This window comes from Pseudorca crassidens, chromosome 18 (assembly GCF_039906515.1).
Source record: "Pseudorca crassidens isolate mPseCra1 chromosome 18, mPseCra1.hap1, whole genome shotgun sequence".
NCBI classification, from domain to species: domain Eukaryota; kingdom Metazoa; phylum Chordata; class Mammalia; order Artiodactyla; family Delphinidae; genus Pseudorca; species Pseudorca crassidens.
In genome coordinates, this window is record NC_090313.1 from 1,508,925 (window position 1) to 1,527,141 (window position 18,217).

At 62.7% G+C, this 18,217-nt stretch overlaps 1 protein-coding gene across 7 annotated transcripts in view; it reads left to right on the plus strand.

Annotated features, from left to right (window-relative positions):
- Positions 1 to 16,548, plus strand: part of ADPRHL1 (ADP-ribosylhydrolase like 1) — a 46,709-nt gene extending 30,161 nt beyond the window's left edge. For 5 of the 7 annotated variants that reach the window (XM_067713067.1, XM_067713066.1, XM_067713065.1 and 2 more), the window contains 5 exons: positions 704 to 844; positions 1,848 to 1,975; positions 3,194 to 3,326; positions 3,796 to 3,949; positions 12,033 to 16,548. In XM_067713067.1, the coding sequence (XP_067569168.1) occupies positions 704 to 844; positions 1,848 to 1,975; positions 3,194 to 3,326; positions 3,796 to 3,949; positions 12,033 to 15,648 (4,172 nt within the window). In that variant the 3' untranslated portion in view covers positions 15,649 to 16,548. Of the gene's footprint in view, positions 1 to 703; positions 845 to 1,847; positions 1,976 to 3,193; positions 3,327 to 3,795; positions 4,739 to 12,032 lie in introns of those variants that run through there. The other 2 variants (XM_067713064.1, XM_067713069.1) reach the window with 2 other exon arrangements.
- Positions 16,549 to 18,217: the final 1,669 nt, after the last annotated feature.

Consider the following 18,217-nt stretch of genomic DNA (forward strand, 5'->3'; position numbering starts at 1 on the left):
GCGCAGGCTCAGCGGCCATGGCTTACGGGCCCAGTCGCTCCGCGGCATGTGGGATCCTCCCGGACCGGGGCACGAACCCGTGTCCCCTGCATCGGCAGCCGGACTCCCAACCACTGCGCCACCAGGGAAGCCCTGCCCACTCTTATTAAAGAAATGTTGTTTCACGTGTTTAAGAGCTGGGTAATTTATGTATTACTAGGCTGGTGACTAGGGTCGGACAGCACACACTTAATACCGGGAAGCACGTTTTAACTCCACTCTCCTTTGCAATTTTTGAACTGCCTTTGGAGGCAAGTGTCAGTTTTTCTTACCTTTATTGCCTGGGAGCGTGCGTTACAGATCTGGAGCTGAAGCACCCCATGACGGGAGGTGGGCTGTGGCAGGTGGTCAGGACGGCAGCTGGACCCCGGGCACGAGAACCAGACGCTCGTCCCTGCCCCAGAAGTGGTTGCGGCTGACGCCTCCCTGGGGTCCCGCTTCCCATGGCCACTCGTGGGGCAACTCTGCAGGGGCTCACCCGGGCTTGGATCCCGTGCCCACAGCAGCGCTTAGAGGTGGGGATCGTGCTCTCCCCACCCCGCCTCTGCCCCCTTGCAGACGGTAACTGAAGGTCAAATTGGCAAAGCCCAAGGACACAGCGTGTCCAGCACCTGGGAGGGGGCGTGGCTGGTGCCAACTTTGACCCTTTCTCCTGCCACCCCAGGCTTCCTCGGGTCCCTGTGCACGGCCCTGTTCGCGTCGTATGCCATTCAGGGCAAACGGCTGGAGCAGTGGGGACGAGACATGCTGAGGACAGTCCCGCTGGCCGAGGAGTATTGTAAAAGGACCATCCGGCACCTGGCAGGTGAGCCCAGCCTCCCTCCTGACACCCTCCCCCGGCACCTTAGAAGGAGGTGGGCTCCAGCCACACCCAGAGAAGACTTGGACAGACGGGGGGGGCCGTGTGACAGGCTGACCCCACAAAGAAGGTCTGCAGTATTGCCTGGCCAGAGGGCGGAGGGTCAGGCGAGCACGGGGATCCCCTCTGGGTTCTCGAGACGCGGGCACCCCCCCGACACACACACCCGTCATCCACGAGCCGTTGCAGCTGCTGCTCCAGACTTTGCAGCAGCGTCCTCCTACCATGACTTCAGAAAAGTCGCTTCAGCGCCTCTGGGGCTTGGAGGTCAAGCTGCTAGTTAGGGATAACGAACGTCCTCTCTCCTGACTTCGCAGGCACAGTGTTGAGTTAATAAAAATACACAGGTTCAGGGCTCCCCTGGGGGCACAGTGGTTAAGAATCCGCCTGCCAAGGCAGGGTACACAGGTTCGAGCCCCGGTCCGGGAAGATTTCACATGCCGCGGAGCAACTAAGCCCGTGCGCCACAACTACTGAGCCTGCGCTCTAGAGCCCGTGAGCCACAACTACTGAGCCTGTGCGCCACAACTACTGAGGCCGCACGCCTAGAGCCCGTGCTCCGCAACAAGAGAAGCCACCGCAGTGAGAAGCACGCTCACCACAACAAAGAGTAGCCCCCACTCAGCAACAAAGACCCAACGCAGCCAAAAATAAATAAAATTAATTTTGAAAAATACACAGGTTCAGAATTTTCAAGAGAAGCCACTTAAAAATAAAAATACTGCGATCGCTGCCTTAGTTCAGCGCATTGTCAAGCAATTCTTTGGGCTGGTTTCGATCTCCATCTTCCTTGCTGGTATTTCAAAGTAGCTGCAATGTGAGCATTTTCGAACTTCCCGAGCCTTAGCCGAGGCGGAGGGCGTGGGCTCTGCCTCCTCCCTCCCGCCCGCTGCCCACGGCGCCCAGCTGGACGGCCGCCACAGCCCGCTCACCTGGCCTCTGTGTTTAGAATACCAGGAGCACTGGTTTTACTTCGAAGCTAAATGGCAGTTTTACTTGGAGGAGAGAAAAATCAGTGAGGACACGGAGAACGAGGCCAGCTTTCCCGACCACTACAGCGCGGAGGAGAGGGACAAGGTAGGTCTGCCGGCGACGTGGGTGGCGAGCAGGAGCTGTCGGGGCCGCTGCCTGCCGCCCCCGGCTGTACGGGACCCCGCGGTGGAGGTGGGCTGAGGGAGCAGCTGGCAGGCGGGGCCGTGGAAGACTTTTCGAAGGAAGCCCATTGCAAATGGATGGTGCTTTTATCTTTTCATTTTCTCTGATTATAAGCACGATTTGTGCTAGAAAAGTTGAAAATGTGAAAATAGTCCATCTCACTTCATCTCTTCTAGGGACTGGGGATAGAGGGATGAATAAGTCTGTGCAAACCACCGGCATTCCCCATGCTGAGAAACCCCCCCAAGTGGCTGAAATTGTCAGGATCGTGTTTGGTAGCATAAGAGAAACCGCTGTAACTGCGGTTTAACCAAGACAGAAGTTCATTATCCTCACGTCAAGGGAATCAGAGCTGAGTCAGAAGCACCTTGCAGTGAGGAGCTGAGGATCCTCTGTCTGGCTGCTCTGCTGTTCTGCGAGCACGCCTCATAGTCCAAACTGGCTGCTCCCACTCCAGCCAGCACATCTGCATTCCAGGTGTCAGGAAGGAGCAGGGGGAGAGGAAGGGTCCACCCTTCCCTTTTTAGGTGCTTCCTACCGCCCTTTCATTTATCTCTCATGGGCCCCCCGACGCAGAAAGACTCAGAAACACCGTTCTTCTTCCTGTGGAGATGCTGTTGCCCCAGACCGACACTGACTCTGCTGCTAAGGCACAGGGGTGTGACCTGCCTGCATCCACCTCCCCGGCCCAATCTGGCCCCTGCCCCTCGTCAGCCTTCGCCACAGACCCACAGGGACCTGCTCTGAGCCACCAGCTGCTCAAGCCACCGTGGCCTCCCCAACCATGTCCTCCGGCCGGCCTGCGGCCCTGACCACACGCGACACCCCTGCCCGGCCTCGCGTGTCCCCGTGCCCCACACAGACCTCACATCACGCAGTGGCGCCCAGCTGTGCTGTCACAGCAGCCCCATCACAGCACTCCAGACCCCTGATGGCTGTCTCTGCCCGGCAGCTGGCATGTTTGCTTATCTGCGGCACGGCTGGCGTGAGGCACATGGGAAGCCAGTGCCCACCCGCAGCCCTGGGGCAGTGCACGGCACACAGGGGCGCCACGTCGGCGCACAGATGAACCCAGAAGCTCGTGCCCTAGCGCGCGGGACGTGGTTCCTGGCGGCCTCTGACCTGTGGCGCTTTCTCCAGACCTACAGGAAATGGAGCTCGGAAGGTCGAGGGGGCCGGCGGGGCCACGACGCCCCCATGATTGCCTACGATGCCCTTTTAGGAGCCAAGGGCAGCTGGACGGAGCTCTGCCACCGGGCCATGTTCCACGGAGGTGAGATGCACCTTCTCGTGAGTGTGAAGTAAGAGGCCACCAGCCAGGCCCTCCTGCCGGGCCCCGGGCTCCCCACCTACACTGCTGGGACCTCCGGGTGCCCAGGTGTGGAGACGCGACACCTCCCGGGGCGGGGGAGCAGAGAAGGGGCAGCGGGCCAGGGCCGCCGGCGGACGGGGTGGGCAGGAGGCTGAGAGCCTGAAGCGGGGGCGGCGGGGGTGGTGCGCGGCGCGTGCGCAGGACCCGCGGGAGGTGCTCACCCGAGCGCACCAGGGTGTGCGGCTGTCCCAGGAGGGGGAGGGGACCCCCCCGCCCCCGTCCCCAGCACCTCCCAGAGCAAACCTGGGCTTCGGCTGAGGCCAAGGGCAGAGGCTGAGGTGGCCCGGCCTCCTGGCGAGGGGGCAAGGGGGCAAGGGGGCCAGGGGGCCAGGGACCGCCGTGCAGCCCTGAGGGCCGTGCTTCGTTCTAGGCGAGAGCGGGGCCACGGGGGCCATCGCCGGCTGCCTGTTTGGGCTGCTGCACGGCCTGGACGCCGTCCCCGCGGGCCTGTACCGCGAGCTGGAGCTCAAGGAGCAGCTGCGGCGCCTGGGCGAGGAGCTCTACCGCCTGTCCGCGGAGGAGAAGTAAAGCCCCTTCCCCGCCCCCAGCCCCTGGCGGCCCTCTGGTGCCTCTGGGGCCCCGGGGGGCCCCCGCAGCTCGTGTGACATCTTAACTTTCCTCCCGGTTTCAGAGGCCTAACTGCTGTATAAAACACATCGTTTGTCCTATGAGAGTAGTCTTCCCGCCCTGGCCAAGCCTAGCGCCTCACTGACGTCCCTCTGGACGCAGCAGCCCCACCTCCAAACGCGAGGCCACGGAGGGCCTCTGGGACACTCGGTGTATTTTATCCTGTCGCAAAACTAACGCATCCGCTCACTGATTCCAATAGCACCCATAAGCCCGATGGCTCTGCTCGGACGGCCTCCTCGGTCTGCAGGGCGCCCAGCACGGTCTCTTTCTAGCTCTGAGGCGTGCGGTCCGACACCTGCACACCTCGGGCCCCCAGCCTCACGGGGCCGCACCTGGCGCTGCGTCTGCGTCCTCGCCGCCGCGTGCCCAGAGCAGCTGGAAGAGTGGCCGGCGCCTGCGCCTGCGGGGCCGCGCGCTGTGTTTAAGCTCCAGCCCACGTGTGTCATCTCGCTAGATTTAACGCCAGCCTCTCTCAGAACGACTAACTGATGCAGCCAGGAAACGGGGGCCTCGTGCGGCCCGCATCCTCCCACGTGCCGCCCTGCCCCGGGCTCGCTGACGAGGACAGAGCTGGCCCTGTTCCCCGTGGCCGGGGCTTCTCCACACTTGCTCTTGTTAAAAGTAACCTTGGACACAAATCTCTTTGAAGTAGTCTCTGGTGTGAGTAAAGTAGCGGTTGGTGATTGACGTGTAACATGTGCTTTGGCGGCTTGGCTGGGCCCGTCGTGTGACCGCAGGCCCTGCGTGCTGCAGGCTTGCCTTGGCGCACAGCCGGGCCTGTCCCTGCCGGACACGCAGACACTCAGCCCCGAGGCACCTCCCGGCGTCCTGGGCGAGGGGGCGGGATGGGCATGTTTTCCACAGAATCCATCACTTTGCACTCCTTGGGCAAGGGAGGCTCTCAGCTGTGCTGGACAGAAACCTTGGGCCATCCTGCACATGGTAACGCAGTGGGCTCCACGCCGTGTTTCTGAATAACTGGACTAACCTTTGCTGCTCAAGATGCTTTGCAGTCAGAAGAGGCAGGGGGGGCGCTCCACCACGCGGGGTCCAGATAGGTGTAGGGGGGCTGGGAGATTAATGACAGTTGTCTTCCAGGAACAGAAACCAATTAAGGTAAGTCGACACTTGCCCAGACACACACGACAGGCTGGGCTTCCTGTGTGGAGTCTGTCCCGTGTCCCCGGCTTTCCCTAAAAGCGGCCCTTCACGATCTGCTGCGCGAAAGGGAAGTGATCAGAGGAATGGGGGTGGCTGGATTGGAGGCCACTTGGTCTCCACCTTTAGTGACGATGTAGGAGAATTAAACCCATCCTGAGAATCAGGGAGTGAGTCTCCTTATAGACTGATTAAATTAAAACACATGAATAGAAATTCACCAGCATCATAAAATAAGAGTAGAACTCTCTCCCCATTTCCTTTTCCTGTTCCAGAGAAAGGCAACAGTTGAAAAGAAAAACAAAACCATAAAAAGTACTGACGAGAATTCCATACCTACTCAAATTGTTTTAAAATTTAACACCTGCTGATTTCATTTTTATTAGAAAAGTGATACCTGCACACGGCTTCAGAAACTCAACCCCGTAAACGGGACATGTGGGGAACAGGGTTCCTCCCAACCCTCACCCGACTCACGTCACCAGGCACCAGAGAAACCGTGGGTCACGATTCCTTCGTGTCCTTCCAGAAAGTTCTCTACACATACGGCCGGGAAGGGGGGGTGTTTGCATACATGCATTTGTGTTACACACACACACACACACACACACACACACACACACGACTTCCCTCCACAAATAGGAATGACACATTACCTGTGATTTGCTTTGGGAATTTTCCACTTGACGGCTTTCTGGATACTTTTCTGTGCAGTCACACGTGTGCCCCTCGGGTTTTTTAACTCTTGCCTGAAATTCCGTTGACGCGTGTGCTATCATGCTGTTTTCCTCCTGCACCTGTGGCCACACCCCCGCCTTAGCGGTGCCCGGCAGGAAGGGTTTGCGTCCCCAGGGACAGGTGCACGGCCCCGCCCTGTGGCGAGCTTCCAGACTTCAGGCCGATTTCAATGAATTCCTGTCCCCAGACTCTTTGCTTAGAGATCGTGCATTAGATTTCCCAGCGTTTTCATGTCTGGAAGCCAGATGATGTCCCCCCCAGCCCCCCGCAGTCGGGGGAGCCACTCGGGGCTGAATCGCGGGGCAGGACCAGAAGCGCCCCCTCGGAGGGTGCAGCGGCCCCACCACCAGGTCTGCCCCTGAACCCGGGCCTCCTTAGCGGGGGGCTCCGCAGCGGCGCTTGACCGCCCCGTGCTGTGGGTTCAGGGGTGGGAGAGGCCGTCCGACAAGGCACTCCCTGAACGCCCCGCCGGCCTCCCGGACCCGTCGAGGCTTCACCACAGCCCCGAATCCGCAGGCAGAGCCCTCGGTGAACTATGAACCCAGCACCCGGAGCAGACGGGATGGGAAAAACGGACCAGATGCCACGTGATGGAGCAGGAAATACCCAACTTGACGTTTCACCCAAACACGGGGTTTAAAAACCTCATCACCGAAATTCACCCCAAAGGTGGGAGTAACTCTTAGGTAAGAGCGCGGACACCGTGACCACTTGAGTTAAAATCTCTCCCGTGTTGGCTCATTTCCAGTTAAGAGGTAGAAATATAAGGCGAGCACCCCTGATGTTACAGGGAGAAACCAGCGTGGGGGAAATGGCAGCCTCGAGGCTTTCGGGGGTTCCACGCGCCCCCGTCACTAAGGGTGGCTCCGGCGCGGGGCCACACACTAGGCCGTGCCTTCCTCTGGCCGGCGCTTAGGCTCTGGTGCCCGTTGACACCCAGCCAGAGCCCACGCCTGGCCCCAGGGGCGTCTCCCCTCAACTGCCAGGCCCCCGGGGACGCAAACGAGGAAACACTTGCTAGCTGGAACCTGACCACAGGGCCCTCAGAACTGCAGCCCCCCTGGGGGCACAGGACCAGGGGAAACCCAGAGAACCCCCCCAGGGTCCCAAGTGTCCCCACTGGCCCAGGGCCATCTGTGCTTTCAGGTCGGCTTTGCTGCAACCCTGTCCCATCTTAATCGTTTGTATTCAAGTACTTCAAACACACAAACTCACAAAACAGCTCAAAGAATCCGTATACCCTTCATCCAGTTTTACCCACTGTTACTGTACTGGGCCCCGTTTGCTGCATTGCTTTCTCCCCCCTCACTACACGCAGACACACAGAGACACACAGACACGCACAGACACAAAGACACGCACAGACACATAGACACACAGAGACACACACACACAGACACACATAGACACACACAGAGACAAAGACACGCACAGAGACAGGCACAGACACAAAGACACGCACAGACACATAGACACAGAGACACACACACAGAGACACATAGACACACAGAGACACAGACACACACAGACATGTACAGACACACAAAGACACAGAGACACAAATAGACACACAGACACACATAGACACACACATACACACAGAGACAAAGACACGCACACAGAGACACGCACAGGCACACACACACAGACACACACACAGAGACACAGACAGACATGCACAGACACACCAAGACACACACACAGAGACACAAATAGACACACAGACACACACATACACACAGAGACAAAGACACACGCACAGACACACAGAGACACAGACACAGACACACACAGACACACACAGACACATAGACATGCACAGACACACAGAGATACAGACACACGCACAGACACACAGACACAGAGACACAGACACACGCACAGACACACATAGACATGCACAGACACAGAGACACACACATACAGAGACACATAGACACACACATACCCACCCACAGAGACACAAACACATGCACAGACACACATAGACACACACACACAGACACACAGACACACATAGACACACACAGACACACAGAGAGACACAAATAGAGACACACAGAGACACAGACACACAGACATGCACAGACACACACACAGACACGCACACCCAGCAGTAGTTGTCACTAGACATGAGGGGAGTGTCCGCAGAACACTCTGCTATTTAAATCCCAGGTCCTGAAATAGCATCCAACCCCCAGGGCCTCAGGCAGCCCGGTTGGATGGATGGCCCTCTGTCCACCATGACCAGGGCCAGGCGGGAAGGAGCGGGACCGTGGGCCCCGGCCCAGAGGACGCCCACCAGCCTTTATCCAGGTTTATTTCCAGGAAACACAGAGGTTCAGGTTGTCAGACTCTGATGCGTTGGCAAGTTTCAGCCGGTAGCTCCCTGGCCACTAAAATGTTCAGCGCAGTCGACCGATGTGCATTTGTGCCTCAGTGGGGGAACGGCTACTGATGAGGGATGCGCAAGCCGGGGCCTGCAGTCAGCGTGAGAGCCGCCCGCCAGCTCCCCGCCAATGGCCTGTAGAGACGGGGGACGACAGCCTCTCCTCCTTCCCGTCTCTTCCGAGGGGAGGCGAGGCACTTACGGAGCGCCTGCTGCGCGCAGCCCCACTTGGCGCTGGGGGAGGGGTGGCTCCGAAGGTCGCTGTGTCCTCCTGGCCTTCGCGGCTCCACGGGGACGCGGGAGGAGCCGCAGCTGGAAGGACAGAGTGCGCGGTGTGTGCCCCTTCCGCATCCCGAGTGAGCGGCCACCATCTGCCCCAGGCCGGGAGGACGAGGGGGTGACGTGTCCCTGTCTCTGCCCCCGACCCCCAGGCCCACAGCTGGGGGAAGAGTGTTCGTGAGACGACGGTAGATAGCATGGCCGCGTGGCAGATGTGAACTCACGGTGTGTCCTGGGGCAGCACACGTGCTCTCGGGGCGCAGGGGATCGGCCTGGAGGGAGGTCACGGCCGAGAGTGGGGAAGGGGGTCTCAGTGCCGCAGAGAGTGCCCCTGCCAGGGCGGCGGGACGGCCAGACCTGTGCCCCAGGAGACCCCGTACCTCAGCGGGGACACGGGGGCCGGGGGACATCCAGTCGCTGCCCCAGGACATGTGCTGACGCGTGGTAGAGCAGACCCAGGCCAACCAGGCCCTCGATGAAGCAGAACAGGCTGCCCCCGTGGAGGGGACAGGCCCCCAGAGGTGCTGGACGCTGCTCCCGTTTTAGGACAAGGATGGAGTGGAGGACCTCTGCTGGGAACGCAGGGTCTGCGTCCTGCCCCATCTGTGACTGCCAAGGGGGTCCGGTTGGTGACCGGGGTGGGAAGGGGTGTGTCGCCAACAGTGACTCTGATGTCCCTGTATTTTCAAGTGACCTCTCGGGAGCCAGAGTTACTGACGGGACTAAATGAGGAACCTTTGCTGCAGCGCTACTGTTTAGATTGGCCCCTAATGTTCCACTCCTGTCCCGGGATGGGCTCGGTCACGTCCACGCCGCCAGGGGCTGGACATGAAGCCACGGGCCCACCGGTCCTCCAGGCAGTGCTGACCAGGCCGAGATGGGCTGGGCCGACCCCCCGTGATGGGCAGGAACTCTCACCCAGGCCCGAGGTGCCTTGGGAGCAGGGAGGTCCCAAAAGAATGTGCTGGGCCTGCCTTCAAGTCTGGCCGAACAGGCAGACTTGAAGTCCGGCCAGAAGGACCTCGCCTCCCCAGGGGAGCTTGCCTGCCGTCCCCTCTCAGTGACTGCGGGGTGCAGAGGTCGGGACTGTCACCCTGCAGGGGACGCTAAGAGGCCTCACAGGACGAGTGGGGACAAGGCATCCGGGCCACTGGGAAAGCAGGGTCCTGAGGGATGGATAGGAGCTCGTCAGGAGCGTGGCTGCGCCGGGCCGGAAGGCTCAGCGCGGGGAGAGTGTAGAGCTGGAACGGAGCCCAGCACGGCCAGAGTTTGAGGGGAGTGGAAGACGGCAGGGCAGAGAGGCTGGCGGGCGGGCACAAGGTGCAGCGTGGAGAGGCGCTCAGGGGCGCCCCCGGCGGCCAGGGCCCTTCCGCAGGCGCTGCTGTGAGCCCTGGGGAAGCAGGGAAGAGACGGTCTCCCCGCGCAGAGGCTGGTGCCACTGGGGGCCACGCAAAGCCACACTCCGCGTGCTCTGTGCTGCACCCGGGCCTCTGGCAAGGATGAGACGTGCACAGCGGGAGGCACCCCGGGGACATGCTGGGGGCGGCGCCTGGGAGCTGTGTGCTCAGGCAGGGACCCCAGCAGGGGACACGAGACGCCCCGCGCGCAGGCTGCTCAGGCCCTGGGGTGGGAATGAGCTGGGACCAGTCGAGGGCCAGTGCACCGGAGCCTGGCTGCCCAGCGAGCCCAGGGCACATCCCCCTCTGGCCGGGGCTCAGCACAGCCCGACCCCCTCAGATGCTCGGCGCCACCCCAGATTCAGTGGTCATGTGTTTTCGGCTGTGGCCATCCTGCAGCCGTGCCGGCCCTGCCACCTCAGAGCTCGGGGGTTCAGGTCTGGGTTTGTTTGCGGAGCCTCGTCCACCACGTCAGGCTCAAACCCACGGTGGTCTGAGGCTGGAAAGTTCTCGCTCCATGCCGGCCGTTCTCAAAGTGGCTCCCAGGGCCAGTAGCTACGGCCACTCAGGGGACTTGCTGCAAATGCAGGTCTTGGGTCCCTGAGACGTCCGAGCTGGGGCTTCTGGTGGGGTCACCTCACTGGGCGCCCAGGTCCTCCGGCATCTGAGGATAATGGGAGCAGCTGCATTCTGCGTGGGTTCACTGCGTAGGAGTGACTTCGGGGTTCTACGGAAAATTCTGCGGTTACATTCACTCCCCTTCGCTCCTTGAAAGGAGTAATTGTCCGTCCGGGATCCACTCCCAGGCAGTAGACGGGCGCCCGGCTCACCCAAGGGGCTCACCCGTCAGGGGGTGAGGCCAGCAGGGGCCCCATTGCTGTCCTCCCATCACGGAAGCGCTCCTAACGGCTCTTAAAAGAAGTTTGTGTGCAGCTTCCAGAAACAGAGCTCTCTCCTGCGAAGTACAGAAAGAAAAGTATGTTCGCACGTTCCCTTCCAGCCTGCTTTCGGTCTGTGTCTCCGCCGGCTGCGTCCTGAGCACTTTCCTGCTGTAGACTGCCTTCCCTCAAACTCAGACGTGACGTTTCTTGAGGCCCCTGCCCCGTGTCCGGCACTTAGGATGTGTCCCGTTTTCAGTGTCACACGCAGCACACTAATCTTTGCTCTGCGACCTGATCGTCTCTTTGGGATGAACAGCAAGCCGTGCTGGTGGCTGGGCTGCAATTCTGGGCACGTCTTTGCCAAACTACCGTCTGGAGAGGTGGAAGCCCCAGCTGGGAGGAGGCTCCGGCTTTGCCAGTGCTGGGCAGACGTGCCCTCAGGGGACAGCCTCTCGGCCTGGACCCTCTGGGCTGGGGCGAAGGGGTCTGGGGACAGGGCCGTGGAGGGTGAGGGCTCAGGCCCCTCAGCCTCGGGGTTTCCCTGAGAGCATTCCCGAGGGGGCTCAGCAGGGCAGGTCCCGGCCGGTGCCCCCAGCCCTCTTCCCCTCTACTGGGCAGTGAAGCCCGCGCCCTCCTGCTCCGGGGGCCGCGCCCCAGCTCCCGCCCCACAGCTGAGTCTCCCGCTGCCTGACCCGCCCAGGGCCTGGGTGGGGACGGTGCCCTTGGGACTGAATCAGAATATAATGCAGTACAGTTAGAGGAAAGCAGAGAACACACAGAGAAGGTGAAGCCTTTATGCTTTTCTCCTAATTTATGCAAGAAAAACATGCCCACTACAAAAAAAAAAAAAAAATGTAAATACCTTACGCTCTCCAAAGCCCTGCAGAGGGTACAGTTCAGAAAACATGGCCAATTAACAGAAAAGGAAATAGTGACCCAAAGTTCTAGGCGGTGGGTGACCCTGACTCTCCGAGGCTGCCACAGGGATACCCCAGAACCCAAGCCGCTTGGCGCCAGGCTTCTGTTCCTGGACTTCTTGGGCTGTTTCAAATGGGATTGTCCCATGAGAAATGTTCCAAGGAGCCGCCTTGGAAAAAATGATAAAATCTGTGACGATTCATTCTTTTCCCTACAGCCCCAGGAGCGGCAGGATTTGCAGCAATGAGACGCCCATCGATGTCCAAGCCCTAAAGAAGAAGGTCAGCAGGGTGACGTGCGGCCCCGCGGCCCGAGCCATCCTCAGCAGTTTGCTGCTCTACATCACCGGCCGCGAGGACGGGCCCCAGGGGCCTCCTCCCGCCAGGAGGGCAGAAGGCGGGCTGAGCAAGACCGGCCCGGCGCCGGAGCCCCAGGACGCCCCGCGGCGACCCACACGCTTCCAGCTCCTCAAGGCCAAGTTCATGGGCACCGGCCGGGAGCCGCGCCTCAAGAGGACCCGGGAGGTGGGGCGGCTGATCTTCAAGGACAGGCAGGGCCCCGGCAGGAGCCTGGTGACGGCCACTATCCACAAGCTCCTGGAGAAGACCAGGGAGGGGGCCGACCGCCCCGCTCGGGGCCGGGAGCCGCTGGGTCGCGAGAGGCCCCGGGGGCTCCCCGCCGGGAGGGGCTCTGTGAAGAGCATCCTGAAGGTGTTCTTGGCCGCAGAGGAGAAGGAGGCCGCGGAGAAGCCTCCCGCGGAGCCGCCCAAAGCCGCCAGGGGCCCTCCACCGAAGGCGGGCGGCAGGCGGAGCGCCGCGCTGGCCAAGCTGTGGGAGACGTTTGAGCGGAGCGGCTGCCGCTGTGCGGAGACCGGCCTCCTGCCGCTGCGCGCGCAGGAGCACAGGACGAAGCGCCTGCCGCGGGGCCCGCTGCACCGGCCCGAGCGCCGCGTGCTCCGCTTGGCCACCTTGGCCAGCACCTGCATCCGGGCGCCCCCCGCCCGCTTCCTGGCCGGCTCGGCCGAGCCCCTGCTGCCCTTCAGCATCGCCACCGTCGTCTGCGGCCCCCGCAGCTGGATGTCCCACGGCGCCAGAGTCACCCACGCGGATCTGCGCCGCGCGCCCAGAGCAGAAACGGGCACGGCCCCCCGCGTGCGAGAGACGCCCGGTGGGAGCCAAGCGCCAGGGTGGGGGCAGCCCCGGCATCCCTCCGCGCCCCGGGCGACCGCCCCCAGGGACGGCCCGGAAACACTGCTCCCAGGTACGGGGCCCGAGTGTGTCCCCAGGGCAGTCCCCTCTCACGTCTCCCCCTGGGGTGAAGTCCTTCTTGGCTGCGAGCCCGAGCTGAGCCCACGGGGACCAGCCAGCCCGGGGGGCACGGCGGCATTGAGAGGCGACAGGACGGGGGTTGCCCAGGGGAAGAGGGGAGCAAGGCTGGGCCCCCCGCCAGGGCTCGTGGGGGGCAGAGCAGGGGCTGCCCCCGAAGTCACCCTGACCGTCTGCAGTTCAGAGGATGAAACGGAAAGTATGACTGCAGACTCGGAGCCAGAGCCCCTCTTCGCTGTCCAGGAGAATTGCCCAGAAGAGAGAGTGCCAGGACAATTCCCTCCACTCGCGGCGCATGCAGCCCAGGCCGCGCAGCGCACACAGCCAGCCATGGAGCCTCCACAGGTCGCGGCCAGACTGCTGGCTGTCCACACGGTGCCGCCCCCTCCTGCCACCCTGCAGAGGGCAGCAGGCCCTGAAGACCAAGGCTGGCGTCTTCTGGGAGGAGAGGGTGTGACTGGAAATATAGGAGCTTCACCTCCCACTACGGCCGAGGGTGGAAGCAGGGGCGCCCCGTCGAGGGCAGGTCTGAGCCCGCCCACCCTGCCACAGCAGGGCCCAGGGGCACAGCCAACGCTCACAGCGCCCCCGCAGGATGCTGCCTGCCATGGTCCAGACGTCCCCGAGGCAGTTCCCACGACGAAACCGCAGAAAAGTTCCCCTGGAGGAAAGGAAACCAGACGCAGCCCTGGGACTTCACACAGGCTCCCGAAGCACCAGGACACCTGGGGAGAGGACGCTTCCCAGCTAAGTTCTAAGACGCCTCTGCTGCCAGGACGGGAGGAAAGGCCTGTTGATGACGCCAGCACCTCATCACAGCGGTCCGCAGCCTCGGAAAACCGATGGAGGGGACTTGCCGGCTGTGTCCCCGGCGGTCAGCAAGTGCTGGCGCCCAGGGTTCCCAGGAGGAGCGAGGTGAGTGTCTCCATGAGGCCAGAAGCACCGGCCCAGGATGGGAGGAGGCCTGAGAATCTGCCCTCGGTGGACAAGAGCCCCCCTCGTGAGCAGGAAGGACACAGGGGGCCCCCGTCGTCCCCGGAGCCAGCCCGGCCCCCGCTGACGGCTGAAGGGAGCGCCAGCCGTGATCCTGGTGAGAACAGAGCGAGCTCCTTAACTGAACGAACACAGCCGAGGAGTGTCAACGCCCCCGGGCGGGTGACGGCTGCAGGGGCCTCCAAAAGCCCCCCAGCCCTGGTGCCAGGTGACGCCTTGAGCCCCGGAAACAGGGCGGCCAAGGAGCAGGAGGAAAGGGGCGCCGCCCGGCCCGCAGGCCCAGGTCTCGCGGCCGAGGAGCCTGATCGCCAGCCCGGGGGCGGCAGCGCGTGCAGAGCCTCGGGGTCCCCACCCGCCCCGCCTCGGGAGGCCGCCGGCACCCAGACCCTGCCTGTCGAGCCCCGCGTGGCAGCTCCAGGTGAACTGGCCGCAGGCGAAAGGAAGGTGGCAGCTGGGGGCAGACTCTCAGGCGCTGTGTGGCAGAGCCCTCGGGGGGGCAGCCCAAAGCCCCCGACTCCAGCCCCAGATCTCCCGGTGCCACAGGGGAGCCACGTGGCGGGGACTCCAAGCCGCGCTTTGGGCACTGGGCCACCGCCTTCTGGGAGCCAGCAGGCCAAGGGCGGGACGTGCGTCTTCCCCGGGGAACAGCTTCCTCCCAGTGCTGGGCCTTCCCGCCAACCTCCCCCCACGTCCACAGTGGCGGATGGGCCAAGGGCGGACCGGGTGGCCCAGAAGCGCCTCGACCTCCAGGCCCCCAGGGAAGTCGCGGGCGGGGAGAGGGCCAGCCTGGGCGGAAGAAGTCACCGTGGGCAAGAGGAGGGGCCCCCGGGGGCTGCGAGGCTGGCCGGTCCTGGAAGGAAGGGAGAAGGCCTTCGGGGCGAGAAGGCCCACTCGAGTGGGGCCGAAGAGGCTGTGGACGGCGACCCGGCGGCCCCGGTGGAAGCTCCCGGCTGGCGCACTGGGAAGAGCCCAGAGTGGCCGCAGAGGCAGCAGGCGAGGCACACAGAGGGCCCTCCTCGGGGACATGGGGCCCCGGCTGCAAAGACCCCAGCTCCTCCCCACCCAGGGAGCCCGGCACACCCTGCCCAGGCCCAGGCTGGCAGGACGGCCCCCCCTGACTCGGCTCAGCCTGAGAGCAAGGCAGCAGAGGTGGCGCCCCCCGCAGGCAAAAATGAGGCGTCCCAGAGACCAGCAGCCTCCAGGGGTGGTCAGGGGGCTCGCGGAGAGCCATGCGGGCAGGGCGAGAGCCCGACGGCCCCCGGCCCCCGGCCAGCGCCAGGCTCTGCAGTGCCCTCGGCCGTGCTAGGGGGCTGCCACACGGCTCGCGCCCCCGCCCCGGGGGGGCCCCCGGACACCGCCGGGGCGGGGAGGGGCACACAGGGACGTGGACGCGGCGGCAGGGGCGCACACCTGTCCAAGTACAGAGCCCAGAGCTTCAGCGACCAGAGGTCCTTCGAGCTGTCCTTTAGACCAGCCATCCTCAGGGCCAACGACACGTTCGCGCTTCCAAAGTGAGGCCCTCACGGGAGCCAGCGGCCCGAGGCCTCACTCCCTTTCCTTCCTCCCGGTGACCCTCGGCCCTGAGCGCCGGCGCCCAGTCTGCGGGGTCGTGTCCTCTGTCGTGAGTGGCCCTGGGAGGACGGGAGCCCTGCGGCCAGTACACTCCGCCCACACCTGGCGTCTTCACGGGCGTCAGGCTCACGCCCGTCTCTGCACAGGAAGTTTTGACCTTCGGGGCTGGACTTCCCGTGCATCTGTCCCGTCCCCTCCTGGGGCGTGGCCTTGGGTTTTGAGGGCACTCTGCCTCTTGCGGGGTCACCAGCAGGTGCTGACATGACCCCTCCTGGCTCAGACACGGCCAGGGTGGTGAGTGGCCCCGACTGGCCCTGCCGGTCCTGGAAAGAGTCAGAGGGCTTCGGTTTGACATGGCGACCACCGGGGGGCGGGGGGCTGCGTCCATGGCCCCACAGCCGCCTGACAGTCAGGGAGCCACTGGGATCCAGGTGTGGCCTCTCTGTCCACCCAAGCCTGGCCGGAGCCAGCGAACCAGGGGGAGTCGACTCCAGAGAACAGCGACCGTCAGAGCCGCGAAAAGGCTGTTTTCAGGTGCACGATTCCCAGGACGGTTTCATTCAGAAACTGGTGAGAAAAGTAACCCAGTCTCGTCTGACCCGCCATCATCACAGCAGCCTCCTCGGGGTCTGCAGGGCCTGCAAGGCCCTGGACGGGGCGCAGGTCGGTGACGGAGTGCACACTCCAGCCCCGCTGCCCTCCCGCACAGCGTCCGAGTGTTTCCCGCCAGAGACGTTGCTCAGTTGCAGCCCTTTCCGTCACTTAGACGATGCACTTTCTGTCTAGAATGTTTGAACACTGTACAGAAGGACAAGGACGGAAATAAAAACCACTGGTCGGTCATCACACTGCCTGGAGGTGATTTTGTCGCTGTCTTGCTGTTAGTTCTCCGAGCGGTTCCCTCAGCCTCTGTCCTGAGGCACAGACACAGGGTCACACCGTGTGCAGCTGAAACCTTAGTCGCAGCCACGAAGCAGACTGAAACCTGGCGTGGGGGGGGGGCTTAGGGGCCACGGGGGTCCAGGCCGAGCCGGGTGGGGCTCCCCCAGCGCCCAGGCTGCTGTTGATGCTTTTGATGACACCCCTCTGCGGAAAGCGCGCCCTGCTCTTGAGGCTCCGCGATGCTTGCGGCCCTCACAGCTGAGTGACTCCCGGGAGGATCCCTGCTCGTCCTGGAGCAGCTCCCCTGACGGGCGCCCACCCTCCCTTGCTCTCCGATTTGAAGGTTCACTTGCAGAGACAAGGCTTCTGACCTGAGCTTTGATAGGCACTGAGTAAGAACCGGCTCTGTCCCATCTCCTCCCAGGACAGGTCTGCCTAGGGTATGAACGGGCGTGGTGGCCCGAGTGGCCCTGAGCTCGGCAGGGGGCCAGGTGGAGGCAGGAGGTGTGCAGCCAGCTGTGCTCTGTCCAGGGAGGGGCTCACTCCTGCCGCCCCCCCTTCTCCAACCAGGCCATTAACTTAACATCCAGCAGACTGGAAACGTCCTCAGCGTCAACACTGGGCACGTTTGAGGGTCGCAGCTCCAGGGGGCCTCCCTCGGTCACCCCTCCAGGTATGCGTCCCCCCCTCTATAGAGCAGGCAGTGCTCGGGGCCCAGCCAGGGGTGTCTGCAGCATGACAGTTACCTGCACCCACAGTGCTGCCCCGTGTCCAGTGTCTGGGCAACTGGATGAGGACCCCAACTTCTGGGATGGGGACTCTGGGGTGGGCGTCTCACCTGCTGAGTTTCACTCCCACCAGTTGAGAGCTGGAGTGGACAGGACCGAGGTCTCTGGCTCTGGGGCCGGTCCACCTCCAGGAGGGTGGTCAGCACGTGGGCTGCGGGGGTCCAGGCTGCCCCCACCCCAGGAGTCTCGGGAAGCCTACACCAGGCTTGGGGTCGGCCCCCTGGAGCTGCAGAACCCAGGAGGCTCCTTGGACAAAGCACAGGGAAGGGTCCCAGCAGAGGCCCGGACCCTGGGCCTTTTCCGTCGTCCCTCGGCCACACCTGCTCACAGCCGGCATCTCTGCTGGAGCTGGAGTTTCCCTTCCCGCTACCTACTGCACCTGGCGGCCCCATCTGGTTTATTCTTTTTATTTATTTCTACTTCGTTCCACAAAGTATTTGAGGCAATGTTTGGCAAAGAACGTGCTGACAGATGGAGGAGATGAAAGTGCTATATTCGCCGGGTGTTCCCTTTTTAAATAGACCAGAACGTCCACGGGAGATGCAGCCGGTGGTCTCACTTCAAGTGGTGGAAACATGACCAGAATCCACCCGGGTCGCAGCCTCGGAAAAGGTGTACATGGAGCTCCCCTCGACGTTGGCAGGCACAGGGCGAGTCTGCAGCCCCAGGGGCCAGGTTCCATGATCGCGGCTGCAGGTTACACCGCCCTCCGCTTGCCCACGCCTGGCGACCCCACAGGAAAGAACCGAGAGCGATTTTTCCTGAGGATTTACTGGGAGGTCAGCGGGCATCACATTGTCCTAGACCGTAAAGTCGGAGAGTGACAGTCTTCTCTACAAAAG